This window comes from Hoplias malabaricus, chromosome 10 (assembly GCF_029633855.1).
Source record: "Hoplias malabaricus isolate fHopMal1 chromosome 10, fHopMal1.hap1, whole genome shotgun sequence".
NCBI lineage: Eukaryota > Metazoa > Chordata > Actinopteri > Characiformes > Erythrinidae > Hoplias > Hoplias malabaricus.
Genome location: NC_089809.1, coordinates 7,899,128 through 7,915,132, shown reverse-complemented (window position 1 = coordinate 7,915,132; position 16,005 = coordinate 7,899,128). Strand labels below are relative to the sequence as shown.

The 16,005-nt window shown below is 39.7% G+C and overlaps 1 protein-coding gene across 1 annotated transcript in view; it reads left to right on the top strand.

Moving 5' to 3' along the window:
- The window catches only part of si:dkey-246i14.3 (ephrin A4), a 32,998-nt gene extending 27,953 nt beyond the window's left edge, over positions 1-5,045 (top strand). Inside the window, exons 4-5 of the mRNA XM_066683228.1 lie at positions 510-542; positions 2,115-5,045. Coding sequence (XP_066539325.1) covers positions 510-542; positions 2,115-2,209 — 128 coding nt within the window. The 3' untranslated portion in view covers positions 2,210-5,045. The remainder of the gene's footprint in view (positions 1-509; positions 543-2,114) is intronic.
- The last annotated feature ends 10,960 nt before the right edge of the window (positions 5,046-16,005 follow it).

Here is a 16,005-nt window from a genome sequence, read left to right as displayed (position 1 = left end):
CTGACCTTCTTTCACTCCCTCCGTCCCCCTCGCTCTTTCTCACACGTCTTCCCCCTCTCCCATTCTCTCCTGTGTCCTCTCCTCTTTCTCGCTCTGTCGCTCTATCCTCATTGTTTCTTCCATGTCCACTCCTCTGTACCAGTCTCTTTCCTTTACCTACTCCCCCCCCTCCTCCTCCTCCTCTTTTTCATTCTCTCTATCCCTCAGTCCTCTCCATGGTCCTGTAGAATGCTTAATCTCCTACACTTCGCATTTCTGCCTCTCTTTTTCTGGAGGTGACCTTTAAAAGAATTTGCATTGGGGATGTATTTTTGGGGTTGCACAGCCGTTAGTAATTTTTCATGACATTTCCGCCTGAGTAATGGTAAATCTTTCTCCATGTGCATTTGTCTACTCCTCCTATGTGCATTTCTCCTCCCCTCACAGATGATCTTCAGTTTGTTTGGTCCAAAAATAGTGAAAGAACTTACCCTCAATCTCTCTCTCTCTCTCTCTCTCTCTCTCTCTAGCAACCACTGGAAAACAGCAGGAACCAGTTAAGGGTCAGTATGAAGGTCTGATTCTTTGACACAGCTATAATTAGATTCTAGTTCAGAATATTTAAATTAAGAGTGTATTTATTCAGAGTTTCATTTCAAGCTGACACATCTGGGGAAGTATTCATAACATTCCCAAAACTAGTTATTGCTGGTCTAGGATCTGTTCCTATCACTGAGGTTATTGGTTCACAAGAGACGAACCTGATCCGAAAACAGCACTTTAAAAGTTTTATACCAAATCCGATAAACTTAACCTGGGAAGTCACTTCATCAGAAGTGATTTATGATGCAGATGGTGTGTGAGGAAAAACAAGTCGGTCTTTAGCCTTACAATCAAGTTTCGGAATGATTAGAGGCCTTCCCATAATTTTAATCACGTCTGATTTTTACCACACAAAACATTCGAATCCTATAATGTGAGATGTTCAGTGATATTACTGAATAAATGATCCAGACAACAGCCAGTGAGAGTTATGATTTTTTGCACATACATAACTCTCTTTATAACTTCTGTATCATAACGACCGTATAATTCCACTGCTATAACTTTACAGCTTCTTCTCAGGTTTCCAGTTTGTTATAAAAAGGTTTTTCCTGTTCTTGTTTAATAAAAGGACACTTTATTCATTATTTCAGACAAAGAGGCCAATGTCATTAGAACACTTTAATCATCAGAAAAGCCTCAAATCAGAGCTTCACAACCTCATTCAGGGGTTCCAAGAGGGGTCTACAGTTGATCAGTTGGTAGTTTACGCCAGGCCAACGTCAGAGACAACAGTGAATGGTGGAGTGAGTTCAGTGATCACTGCTCAAAGCTCACAAAAATCAAACAAAAAAATATCAGGCACATTCTTAGTCATTTACTTAATTGTGATTGCTATGCAAATTAGCATTCAATAACTGACATCCACATCTAAAGGTTTATAAATACAGGCCGTCTTACACTAAATTAAGACGGGGGGGCGCCATCTCAGTCTTTCCAATGTCTGACAGTGCCTTAAGTGCCACCACTTAGATTAGCAATAAGTTTGCAGTTTGAATGATAAACAAGTTAGGCACAGGTTATTAAACATGTGTTCATGAGTCTTCTCCAAAAGGGGGCGCTATTAGTGCTCAAATTGTTTTGGTGTGCATCACCCACCCCAGCAGAATCTCTCGCATGTTTTTAGATCAAATTTATATGGTGGTGTTATCAGTTTCATGTACATTATTAGTTGGTATTAATTATCAAAATAATTAGACTGTGATTACCATTTTGTTCGAGAAACGACAGCTATACGCAAGGGACTTGACTGCTAATGATGTGTGTTTCCTTCACAATAAAATTACTTTTGTAAATTTACCCTTTATTTGTTTTGTTTGGTTTTGTTTTAAAATTGCTGAGCAATTTTTAGATGTCGATTTATTAAGTTTTGAATTTGCAGTGTTGCAGTTTTTCTAGGTCATTTAGGGTCATGATCAGTGTTTTCTAGACATACTACATTTTAAGAGTCATATATAAAACATAATGTAAATACATGTAATGTCTATTGTGAGTATGAGTAATCATTAAACAAGTGTAATACTTTTTCACAGGAAGTCCACCTCCTGGCAGTGTTGCCCGTCCTGGAAGATCTAGTTCTCTCTCTCTTCTTTTTCTCATACCCCTCTTTCTTGTTCTCTTTGTATGATAACTGGCAAACTCAAACCTAAGGAAGCTGTTAACCAACTGATACCAACATTTTCTACACATCATCGCTGCTGTGACAAAACCTTGTATTTCCAAAAAAACTCTATTGGAGAGGGAAAGGACGTTCTTAATGTAGTTAATGTTCTGCTTAATTTGGAATAAATATCGGTATAGTGTCATTCAGACTGGTTTAATATGAAATGGTGGATTAGTAAGAGATACTAATTGTCCACGAGCACAAGTCAACCTACAGGTGTCTGGTTCATGTTCAAACTGAAACATTTACAATCGAGCCAAAGTGTTGACTTTTAAACATATGACTTTTCTTGTGCAAGCTCAGATCTCAGCTGGGCTTAATGCACATACCGACTTATCAGGGCTGTGTGTTTACCTGAGGGTAGTTTTACCGACTGGAAGCACAGCAATAAAAAAGTCAACACAGCTCCAGTATTTCCTCCACTGCATGAACCAGGGAAGGTACAGAGAAGACTTTAGGGGATTTGTCCTCGGCTCGTTGTTTGTATCACAGCACCACAGAGTTCGAAAGAGCATTCACACTCACTCTAACGAACTGCATTAACAGAGCAATCACACCAGGGTTTGTTTTAATCGAACCAAAGTCACCCTAAGTGTATATAGAATTTAAAATGGTGACAATCCTGAAAGAAAGGAGCGATTTTGGCTGAAGATGTTTCTATATTATGATTCCCAGGTTTTCAACAACACCTCAGCAAGTGTAATCTATAATCACTTTGTGTTGACGTCTGGTTCTTGGCACTGCCGCAGTGACCCGTTCTGGAACTTCTCAAATGAAACCACACTGAGTGGCCTTTAATAATTTAATTATACAAAATGTTTGAAAAATCACTCCTCCCTTTAGCAAGATTTAAATCTTTTCTGTTGGTCTGTTAATCCCAAGACGCAAAGAGCAGCTGGTAGATCAGACGGAGTAAAAAATATAATAAAAATCGACAAGGTTTTGATATGAGAGCGACGGTATCTAACCTCCACATATATATCAGAGCTCAAGCATATGGGATTCCTATGCTAATACACACACAAACACACACTTTGCTCACTTTGTCATTTCTGGAGTGGCACTAATCTCTCTCCCTCCATTTCCCCTCTCTCTCTCTCTCTGCTCCGATAGAGCTTCAGTCTCTAACAGTCCGACACTAATCTACCTTCAAAGAGCTGGTCCTACTGTTTCCTTTCTCTTCATGCTTCCATCCTTAAGAATCTGACATTCCTTAACTGCTCCCCCCTTCTACTTACCCTCCGTCCATCCCTCTCTCCTTCCTTTCTCTTACTGTACGTTACTACTGAACTGAGCCAAAGGGGAGAGGACAGCAGTGGACGGCAGGTGTGGAGTGAAAGCCCAGAGTTACCAACAGAAGCTCATGTCCAATTTTTTTCATGGAAAGGTTTTTCTTTGTCTCTCTTTATGTTGTGGATTTTTTTTTTTTCGTCGCCAAAGCACCACCTCATTACTCACATTCTATCTTAAGTGGGAAAGGTTGGTTTCACAAGAAAAGTGGCGAATAATGAAGGCAAGATTGGACTGCTATAATGTTCTAGACTAAATGAGTTGACCAAACAGGAAACAGAACATACAGCTTCCTGCTCAGTCTCCAAACAACTCACTTTATTGGTCGAATTTTTTTTTTTTTTTTTCCTCCCTCATCAACTCTGAAGGTAGTTGGAGAGTTTGCCGTAGCTTCGTCAGGTTCAGATGATTTCCACGTCATTTTTAGATTTTTGTGACATGTTATTGATAGATTTTTGTGATATGTTATTGTTTCTGGAGGAAAAATATAAATATTTTTCTAGAGGTCTTTCCCTGTGGGTTAGGCTACAAAGTGGAATATATCAGTTTAGCCGGATAAAATACGTCTAAGAACAGAGCTGAGAAACATTCTATTGGACAGTCTTTAACTCTGGGCTTAAATTATCTAGTTAACTCATAACTCCTGCTTTGTGGAACAACCTACTCTTTGGTCTACAGTAATATCTGCACATGTACTGGCACACTCTATCATGCAACATTCTCACTCATTAAATATTTGCTGTTTTTCGTGTTTTCAAAATAATGTATTTGTACGTATTTCTGGATTTATTTTTTAATAAATCAGACAAAAACAAAACTCTCCTTTTATATTTGTATAATATTTAATTTAAAAAAAACTCTACATTGGCTGAGAAAACTCTTGAGAATCAGAATCTATTTTTTCAGAAGTGGAGATAATGTGTAGTAGATAACTTGACCAAGAGAAATTAAGAAACTAGATGTTATCTACATTTTATTTTGTTTTTTTGTTTTTTTTTTTACACAGAATACTTGAAGTATGGCATAAAATATCTGGGGTCGAGGACTCGGTTAGTAATTTATAATGCTTCGATCATTATGGTTATTTTCAAACTTTTGAAGAGTCCCTTATAAATAATTAAAAGAGATTTAATGCAGTTTAAAAAAATAATAAAAAATTGTATTCACTGTGTCCACAATTGCGCTGCATATTCATATGCAGTGTTTTTTTTGTCTTTTCTGCAAAGATTTGCCATATATCCACTACGTTTGTTGTCTTAAAACATTTATTTATGAATTAAAAATGTTGTATTGAGTCATGTTGGTAAAGTGCGTCAGTACATCACTTTGAAATGTAGTGCCCCCAGATTAAAATCTTAAAAAAAATATCAGTTTACAAATGTATTGTTTTGTAATGGAAATTTTTTTTACTGCTTTTTTTTCCTCTGTATAATGTGTTTTTCACATTTTAGTGAAGAGTTTGGCATCTTCCGTGAAGAGCTACAGGCTTAATCCTTGTGTGTACTGTGAACTGAACAAATTGTAATAAAAATGAAAATTATACCTGTGTTTGTTTTTATTATTTAAATGTTATATGTAGCTACAGAGTACTGTGCTCAAATACAGTTGTGGGCTCTGGAGTGAGGAGTTCATTGACCTGAATGGAGAGTGGGGCTTCTCCTGATGGGGAGAGTCTGATGTGACTCCAGGGTTGCATGGTTCTGAGTATCATGGTAGGAGTTCTATTTTACCCACTGACTCGTAATGTTGAAACATGTATGCACAAATAGGAACGTTATTTCACATTCTGCTGTTAGTTCAGCCATATTTCACAAGGTGGCACTGCTACACCGTCTGTTGTTAGTTCGGTCGTATTTCACATAGCACTCTTCCAACAACGAGTAAACGGAACTGTTCCAGTTCGTGAACTAAATTTTGAACCATTTGGTGCGTTTCCACCGACACCGATTTCATTCCCAGCTGTAACCAAAGTAGAGTGTTCAGTAACTCCAGAAAGAGCTCAGAGCCTCACACACAGCGTTATCGCCCAGTGGAGCTGGATGGGGTCATTTACAACTTTTCATATAAATAAATAATAGGAAATAAGACAGGAACACGCTCCGTTTGTGTGTGTTTCTGGGGTTGTAATTCGCTCTGCGTTTCTTACCTTGCTCCGATGTTCACAAACTCAGCAATACAGCTCAGAACTCGGCAACATTTACACACGTATTATATATCACAGAGAAAGAAGGACAGCTAAATTTGTCTTATTTTGCGTGGCACAGTCAGAGGCACAGTCTTTCTGTGGTGTGGAGAAATTTTGTGGCATTAGTGTGTTCATAAAACTGCATATAGCTGCACACAGCCTCCTTAAACTTCATGTGTTTTTCTCTGACTAGTTACATTGAATAAATGAGTAATTGTAATTCTTAAACTAGACAAAATATTCTTGGTCTTCTTAGTTCGTTGGTGTTAGATCATCTAGTGTTTATTTTTAATCAAATTAAACCAAAAAAAATGATTGGTTCTGCCCTCCATATTTTCTGTACAACACAATCACACAATACAAACCACATGTAAACACATTGGCATTAATATGAATCGCCAAAGCTTCTCCAAACCTTCCAATGAAAAGGCTATGTATTTTGGGCATTTCCTGTTTTTGAAATTCCAGAAACACCTCAGTGACGATGGCTAATGGCAGTCCGGCAAAACTAGGCTTACCTAGTTTCTCAATGTTATATATCTTTTTTTTCACTCCATTTTTTGTAATCCCCCACTTACCAAATCTTATTTTTTGGAGAGACTTGAGTAATCATTTTTATTGATATTTCACATGTACTATATACATTGTGTTTTGCTTTCTTTTATTACATAAGCAGTAGATGATGTAATCATGTTTCCTGCCGCCTCAAACATGTAAAGCAAGGTACTACCCCTCTGATCAATTTATAATTATATTATGAAAACTTAATTCTTATTTGAGAAATGATTCTGAGCTATTGTCTTATAGCTTGTTCTTATAGTGATTCCTGTGATGAGAGTAGGTTGATAGTATCTACAGTAGGTGTCGTGTTGTGTTGAGCAGCTTTAATATTCCCTTTTTCTCCTGTAGAGGGCATCTTTGCCTCATTTCACCAGTGAGACCAGCACAGATTCTTAGTACACAATGTGAGTATGCCATGGATGTGTTATTTTCATTTTTGTCTGAGCCACAAACTCATCAAAGAAGTTTTAGGTCTCATACATCAGTTTTTAAAATACATATATATTTTTAATTACATTAAAATGTATATAATTTATTACATGCATTTCTTCTCTAGATGTACGTCAATCACAGTAGTACTTACACTGATCAGCCATTGAAATGACCACCTTATTTCTATCCTCATTAGACATTTAATCAGCTACTTTCTGTATGACTTTTTTATAGTTCTACAACTACAGATTAGTACAGTGCTGCTGGAGTTTTAAGATTTTGTGCCCATTCTCTGACCACTCTATTTGGCATGTGACATTTTTGGTCTCGTCATAGATGCAAAGTCAGCAACAGCTTTATAGTTATTGCTGCACAGATTTTGTTAGTTATCCTCTATCACATACTACATTACACACATTCTTATTCTCAGTCCAGTAATGACACTAAAGCATTTAGGAACTCCAGCAGCAATGAAGTTTCTGATCCACTTTCACCAGCGCAACACACACTAACACACCCCCCCCACCACGTCAGTGTCACTGCAGCGCTGAGAATGATCCACCACCACATCACACCTGCTCTGTAGGGTCCTGAGTATTGAAGAAAAAAATCAAAAGGGGGCTAACAGAGCAACATATGGACTACAGTGAGTAATTTTAGAACTATAAGTGCTCCTCTGTGATCAGTGGAGCTGATAAAATTGACAATGAGTGTAGACACAAGGAGGCCATATTAGTTTTTGCTGATCAGAGTCACATTGAATATACAGAATCATTCAAAATAATTCACATAACTTTTATAGTAAAACCCATACATTTTGTTCAGAGTTTGGTTCCTTTATTATACAATAATTGATGTTGGTGAAGAGCTTTAAATTGGTGCTCTGTTTCATGGAACCTCTTCCTTCACCTTGTCCAGTGATATCTTCAGTCCAATCCCAGAATCTTCCTGAAATGTTCTAACCAGGTGTAATAATGTGTCACATTGGGATTCTTCTGCGTGTATGTCCAGGGTGTGTCTAAAATGGCAAACACTGATCATCACGTTAGTTTTGGGAATCTGATTTTTCAGGTGGTTCAGTGCCAGGGTGAGGATGGTATTGGTCAATGGACAACCTTGCTTCAAATACAAGTAAACACCAGGTACCCAGCCTTTAGAAAGAAGACTCTTCAGAATACTGAAATTACGTGGAGGGGCAGGGTGGATTGGTTTAAGGCTGGTGAGACATTTCTTTAGGAAGTAATGCTTGATTTTCTTTGGGACTTTCTTAAAGGTAACTCTGAGATGGAGCTCAAGCTTTGCTTTTTTCTGACTCCTGAAGGATGGGGTAATGAAGACCTTGAGTCGCTTGGACAGAATTAGGGAGAATATCAAATATTCAACATTGAAGACACGCTCTTTGTCTGAAATGTTTTTTGAATTTGATTTATTGAATTTGTCTGGTATCCAGTTGATTTTCAACATTGTGTTGTATTTTATCTTTAACTTCTCTGTCATTGGACACCGATGTTTTTTGTAATAATCCACTGTCTTTTTGTAAGGCCTTTCTTTTCCTGATTCAGTCAGTGACTTGATTGCTCTCAGTATTTCAGCACCACTTATCATCCCCGGTCTCCTATCTGGTTTCCCACTGTGTCCAAATTCCTTCAACATAGAGGCAACATTTGGAATTTTATTTACAGACAATCTATGCTGATTTCTCCTGAGTGTCAGAACAACAGGATTATGATCGGAGATATTCTCTCTCTCAATGTCACAGCTGCTGACTAGTGCCATTCTGTCTTCTGGCATGAAAAACATGTCTAACCTGGACCAACTGTCACCCTGGCATCGTGTGAAGCCCGTTTCTGTGGGGTGTAAGTGTGCCCAGGTGTCTCTGAGATTTAGAGATGAAGTAAAGTCTTCTAAGATGCTTCTTAATGATGAACAGCCTGTATGAAGTGCAGAAGAACTCCGATCCAAGTTTGGGTCTAAAACTGTGTTGAAATCCCCTCCGACCACCAGCACACCCTCAGCTGTTTCCTGCAAGTACTCTTTCAATGTATACAGGACATCTCTGTCTTCTTTATGATTGTACACATTAACAAGGGTGTAGAGTTCTCCATATAGATGACAGAAAAGCACAATGTAACCTCCACTGTGATCCTCATCATGGCATATGTACTGAAAAGGTACATTATTTCGTATTAGTATCGCAACTCCTTTACTTCTAGGGCTGTATACAGTGAAGTAGGTTTTCCAGCCTTTAGCTTTCTTTAACAACTTGTAATCTTCTGGCCCAATACGTGTCTCTTGTATAAAGGTAACATCAGCTTTATGTTTAATGAATATCTTCAACATGTCTGAAAACTTCTGGGGGAAATTGACAGTGTCCTTAATACCACAGGTGTTCCAGGTCACAAAACGAAGGCTTGTTGTTTCTTGTGTGTTCATGGCTGACGGTGGAATGTCTGTAAATACATTTATATCATTTTCTGTAACTTTTATTGTGTACACGAGCATAAAACAAATACTATATTTCCATATTAACTATGTGGTAAGTCTCAATTAGTGTAGAAAACAGTTCATTTAAGCGTTGTGTATGTACATGAATGCTAGACACATTATTATTATTATTATTATTATTATATTATTGTAGACAAATTTAGTACTGTGTTTAAGCTTGTGTGACATACCCATCGTGCCCAAACTTATTTGTCAATTTTTGATGTACTTTGTTTAGCTACTTAAGGTAAATTTATTGTTGGGTATGTTTTTCTTTTTCTTTAATTACCATTTCAAACAAACAAGCTCTATTTCCCTTGACATACAAATAATAGGAAATATTCTAAACTTTGAATTTAATGTCATTTGTTGTATTTTAAAATATTAACAATTTGTAAAGAATAGCTGTTTTTTTTTTATTCTGATTTTTTACATAATTTGAAAGCAACAAGACTGGAGAGAGTTTAAAGTTAATCAGTACTCACCTCTAATGTTGAAGTGTTGTTTCAGCTGCTGATCTGTGGTTGGCAGTTGTCTGAGGTGTGGTGGCAGAAAGAACATGCCTACACTGACTGGCTGTTTATATATTTATGATGACGTCAGTGAAACCAATGTGTACAGGTTAATTTAGCACAGTTAGTTTGGAACAATAATTTGGTTGTGGATGAGAGGTCAGTGGAGAAGATATTCATATGTTCATGTTTTTTGTTTGTTTTTTGATTTAATGTGCATTTTTCTTCACTCAAAAATTATACATGAAACTTAACCTATGAGCTGTTGTTCCATGTCTGTATCTCAGAAGCGTACTAGCACCTGATTTACTTATTTACTTCAGCACACAATGAAAGACACTCATTTTGTGTTTATTCTTGTAATAGGTTAAAGGGCAAGCAGGATTCTTTCATTTTTCATTTGGCCAGAGCAGACCCACAATGTGCATTCACTCAGATCAAGCACATCTTGTTTTTCAGGTTTTATCTTTAGAATAATGTAAAACAGCAACTTAAAACTGGACTTGTGCTGTTAGTGAATGGTACGAGGTGTAATCTCATGGCATTACTGTTTCACCCTTTCCCCTACATTCTGCTTGATCCTGGAGAGAGATGCTCGAGACACATTTGCTCTCCTTGAAGTCCAGACGGGCCACTTGAGAGCCTTCTTTTCAAAGGAAAATATAAAAACACTAGTGTTTGTCTTTAGACTTGATTGATCACAGCTCATGAACAACTGGAAGTCAAGAATTCTTAGAAAAATTTTCTCCATTAAAAGAATCATCTCCATTAGAACACAATTAAATATCCACTGTTTGACAATATTTCTTTAGTCTAATAATGTCCAAGTCCACTTTCTTAGTTCTTCACTCTCGTCGCTTACACATCAGTTTCAGTCAATGAACAATACGAGTTAGGACTAGTTTCACTGACTGCCGAAGGCTGCAAAGAATTAGTCACAGATGTGTCACCACTATATAACAAATCATTTTATAAAACAAGACACTTGAATAACAAATCATAACTTAACTTACTCATTACACACTTAATGCTACAATGCTACAAAACTAAAAAAAAAAAAAAAAATTACGAGACAGCGATGTGACAGGGATACCTGACTTTAAAATCTCCTTGCTTCCGATTTTAACTGACCCATAACTGGGCAAAAGTACGTCTTATATGAGCATGTAGGTAGGCAAGTAGTGTGAAGACAAATGATTACCATAGACAATGTCTACAACAACCATGTGTTTGTTTTACAGCAGCATAGCTCATATTTCATAGTGAATCTCCATCTACATTACCTGCTTTTCTTTTTTTCTTTTTTCTTTTTTTATCTTCTGTAACCACTTCATCCTGGTCAGGGTTGAGCTGGGTCTGGAGCCAACCCAGAATAATTGGCCATGTGGTCTAATGACACTGACACTTGAACTGTATGACGCTGATTTAATTACGCTGATGAAATTATATTTCATATTTTCAACAAGATATTTCATAGTTCACACCACCTGCAACTTCATTGTGAAATGCTTCACTGGATTCACTGATGCTGGCATAAAACTGGAAATGGGTGAATATTTTTCAAAAACTTTGCAGTTTCAACTTTTAAAATACAGTGAAACCTTGACTTACGCGTGATACAACTTACAAATTTTCCAAGATATGAACCGTTGCTCTGTTGATTTTGCTTTTTTGGCTTTATGATGCGAGCCCTGATCTGAGTTAAGGTGAGCAAGTTTATGCCTCCCGCCACTAAGTAGCTCAGCGAACATTCAGTTCACTTGGTTATTTTGCAAGTATCTCTGTCAAATCGCTGTTTTGTATTTTTTTTTTTGTAACATTGTAGCATTAAGTGTGTAGTGAGTAAGTTAAGTTAAGCGATAAAGCATAAAAAGAAAAACTCCCCAACCTCCTCCGCGAATCTCCTCCACCTCCACCAGTGTCTTCGTCTGATCTTCAAGGTAAATACACTTAATAGAACCAGTTTATTTTGTTACATTCTCTTTTATTAAGAATTATTTTTTATATACATTATTTGTTATATATAAAGTTTTTTTAATGGTGTGGTGATTTGGGGACTGGAACGAATTAATAGCATTTCATTTCATTTTAATGGGGAAATTTTATTTGATATATGAGCAAATGGAGTTACGATCTCGGTCAGAGATCTGTATTACTGTATTGTCTTTGTATTATTTTCAGTGAAATATAGTGTTTAAATGATTTTGATAGATGTGCATCACTGGGAATTTCTGTGTTGGTAACTTTTGAACCATAAGAGAGATTTCTGAGAAAAGTCTGCTTTTCTTAATTTGCTACATGACCACCTTCCCACTGGAAAAACTTGCCCTTGGTCCAATATGGTGGACTTCAAGATGGTGGCCATGTTCCGGACACAGCCTAAAAGAACGTCCCCCTCACCCATTACTTGCTGCAGTATTCAGATATATCTTTTTCCTTTTTGTTTCTGAAAAAAAAATGTGTCCTGAGACTTATGACTCTGTACAGTCAAGAGTACCCAGTAATGCTGAGCGAGGATATCACCGTGCTGGTTGCTTAAAATGAAATCTTACATTGTCTGACATTTCAGAATAAAGATTTGTATGTGGATACAGAGGACCTGCCACATGTGACACAAAGGGATTCATTCTAAGGTAAAGTACATGTAATGAATGGACTACTACTCAATGTGTGTATGCCTTTTTCAGCTAAACTGTGGTGTAGTTTGTTTTTACAAGCATCTGTCTTGATTAAAACTCACTGAGTTCCACCTGTAATTTTTTTTTCTTAAGTGTTGTAGTTCTATGGTCCGTATACATTTTGGCCATTGACTTTTTGTTTTGAAATAAGAAACCAACTGTTGAGGCCTATTTTTTTGTTGTTGTTGTTGTTGCAGTATTATGTCCTGTACATGACCTACATAAAATTCAGCTGTACAGGACAGTGCATCACTAGTATTGTTGTCAATTACAAAAATTATGTTTTGATATTTGAAAGTTTGCATTGATCTATTTTTGTTCCTAGATCACATTGTTGTGTCATGACTCAGGAAATTATGGCTGTGAATTGAAAATGTGTGCATGTACAGTCATGTGTTGTGATCATATCCTCCGGGAATATTCATCCACCTGCAAAAGAGGTGGTATGTCATAGTATCTAGTGCGCAAAAACATGTGAATAATAATCTAAAAATAACAATGTTCCAGTCTCACTCTGTCGTTCCTGTACATCTCCTGAAATGTCTCCTTATCTTTTTATGTGTTTTTTAGTACAGAATAGGGCTGGACAATATGGCCAAGTTTTACATCGCAATATATTATAATTTATTATTAATACTTAATTTCAGTGAATAATTTACAACTTCATTATCAAAATTAACAATATTAAAGCTACAAGAAAACTGCAATGAGTAAAGGAGAATCCCATTACAGTTTTAGTAAAGTAGAGAATAATCAGAAATGGATTACTGTTTTTGAGTAACTTCCCTAACACTGTATCTTACTATTATACAATAACAAGTGCCTCATCATTTACCATTAGTTGGGATAGACCCCATAATTTCCAGATAGTATCCATATTATCCAGTCTTAGTCATATATGCATATGGATGCTGCAGTTCTTGTCCATTTGCCAATCTTCCGCTGACCTCTTGGTACCCTGCAGAATGTCCAACTCCTCTTCACTAATGAAGCTACACATCTCTGAAACAGATATTCCAAATTTATCCATCCCTATAAAGATGTTGTTGACAGAGACACCCTTTATTTTGGGAGGCACAGGATGTCTCCACTAACGGCTTCATCTCAATAGCTAATCTCAGACAACCTCTTGGACTAGAAGCAGCTGCCAGGACAGAAGAAGAAGCTTTGAAGTCAGATTGTTGCCTGACTATTTTGCCTCTTCCAGAGTTTGAATGATTTCTTGGTGTACTTCTAAATTTCTGGACACTGCTTGCAGAAGATCAAAATTTGGCACCTCTCAAGCTCCAAGAAATCTTCTGAGTATGGCTACCTCAAATTATTTAGAGGTCGATTAGGATGACGCTTCAGAATGTGTTATGATTCGCTGGGCAGACTGACGGAGGCGGACGCAAACGCTAAAACACTGATTTTATTAACGAAAGAACAAAACAAACATAAACGAACTTGAGGGCAAACACAATGACTGAATAAATGAAAGGACTCGAAACAACAACATGAAATGAGTAAACGAAAAAACAAGGAAAAACAGACTAGGTATATAGAACACGAAATGGAATAGGAAATGGAACAACACGACTTGGAATAGGATCACACAAAACAAAACAATGACCGATACCAGGAAGTGACACAAGGGGACTTAAATACATCAACAGACGAGACACACCTGAAACGGATAACGAGGGTAAAGGACAAGGAGGCGGAACAAAGGCGGGACATGTGCGAAGACAAAGACAATAACAGACAGAACCATGTGCAGAGAGAGCACATGGTGGGGAAACAGGCATGACAGGACGAGGGCGTGACAGATGCCCCCTCCTGAATGCGCAACTCCCGGGGCGCGTACACCTAGACCCCCCCAGGAGCTGGCGCAGGAGAGAGCACAGAAAACAAGACAGACTAAAACAAGACAAGGAACCATCAGGAGACAGGACTCAGGACAAGATAGGAACAGACACAGGAAATGAAGCAGGAGGGTACCCTGGACTGGTAAAAGTCTGTGAGGAAGTCTGAGGTACCAGCCTGGGCACAGTTCTGGGGATCGGCCCCGAAGTCCTTGGGGCCGACCTACGGACATGACCCGAAGCGGCCGGAGCCACAGTCACGGGTGCAGAAGCGGCCGGGGCCACAGTCACGGGTGCAGAAACGGCCAGGGCCACAGTCATGGGTGCAGAAGCGGCCAGAGCCACAGTCACGGGTGCAAAAGCGGCCGGAGCCACAGTCACGGGTGCAGAAGCGGCTGAGGAAGCCACCTTCGCTGGGACAGGAGCCGCTGAGGGTCCGGCTTCTGCTGGAGCTGGTGCAGCGGGTGCCGCCTTCGCTGGAGCTGGTGCGGCAGGTGCCGCCTTCGCTGGAGCTGGTGCGGCAGGTGCCGCCTTCGCTGGAGCTGGTGCGGCAGGTGCCGCCTTCGCTGGAGCTGGTGCGGCCGTGGAAGCCGCCTTCGCTGGAGCTGGTGCGGCCGTGGAAGCCGCCTTCTCTGGAGCAGGTGCGGCCGTGGAAGCCGCTTTCACGTGGAGAGGAGCGTCTGGAGGCGCCGCTTTCACGGGGAGAGGAGCGTCTGGAGGCGCCGCTTTCACGGGGAGAGGAGCGTCTGGAGGCGCCGCTTTCACGGGGAGAGGAGCGGCTGGAGGCGCCGCTTTCACGGGGAGAGGAGCGGCTGGAGGCGCCGCTTTCACGGGGAGAGGAGCGGCTGGAGGCGCCGCTTTCACGGGGAGAGGAGCGGCTGGAGGCGCCGCTTTCACGGGGACAGGAGCGGCTGGAGGCGCCGCTTTCATGGGGACAGGAGCGGCTGAGTTCACCGCCTTCACGGGGACAGGTGCGGCTGAGTTCACCGCCATCACAGAGACAGGAGCGGCTGGGTTGTGTCGCCCTGGAAAGACATCCAGAAGGGCATAGGCTTGCAAGCTTCTCATGGAGGTTAGGAGGGAGTGCAGCAACGTCCTTGGATACAGGGGGCCCTGCGGCGACGTCCACGGAGGAAGAGGCTTGTGCTGCTCGTGTTGGAGTTATTGCAGTTTTAGGGGAACTGGTGGGCGCACTCTTGAGGGACTTCTTCAACCGTAATTCCCCCGGAGATGCACCCCTGTTAGCCTCACCTCTCATGTCCTGCGGTTTGAGGCTAACCGCCCCTAACCTCAACCCCCCTCCAAAAATTTCCCCGGACCTGAGGGGGTAATCCTCGGGAGCAGAAAGGGAGAATCTTTTCTCTAAGAGTTCAAAAAAAAATCTCCACGGGAAGATCCTGGGCCTTTTCCTTAAATACACTTTCTGCCCACCGTAATGCCTCTCCTCCAAGGAGAGATTTAACAAACATGACCAGGATAAAGTCCGGAGGAGTAGGACAGGTCAAATATTCAAAGTACTCTTTGCACTGCAGTATAAATTCTTTACAGTTGGGACCTCCTTCAAATTCTGCAGGCATTCCCAGTAAAGATAGCAAAATAGCAGGGCAATTACCCACCCTCGTGGCCAGTAAGTCCTCTGCTATTTTAATGGCTTTGTCCAGTGACATGGCCGTGTTAGCTGCGTCCTTTATGTGATCGGTCATTCTGTTACGATTCGCTGGGCGGACTGACGGAGGCAGACGCAAACGCTAAAACACAGTGATTTTATTAATGA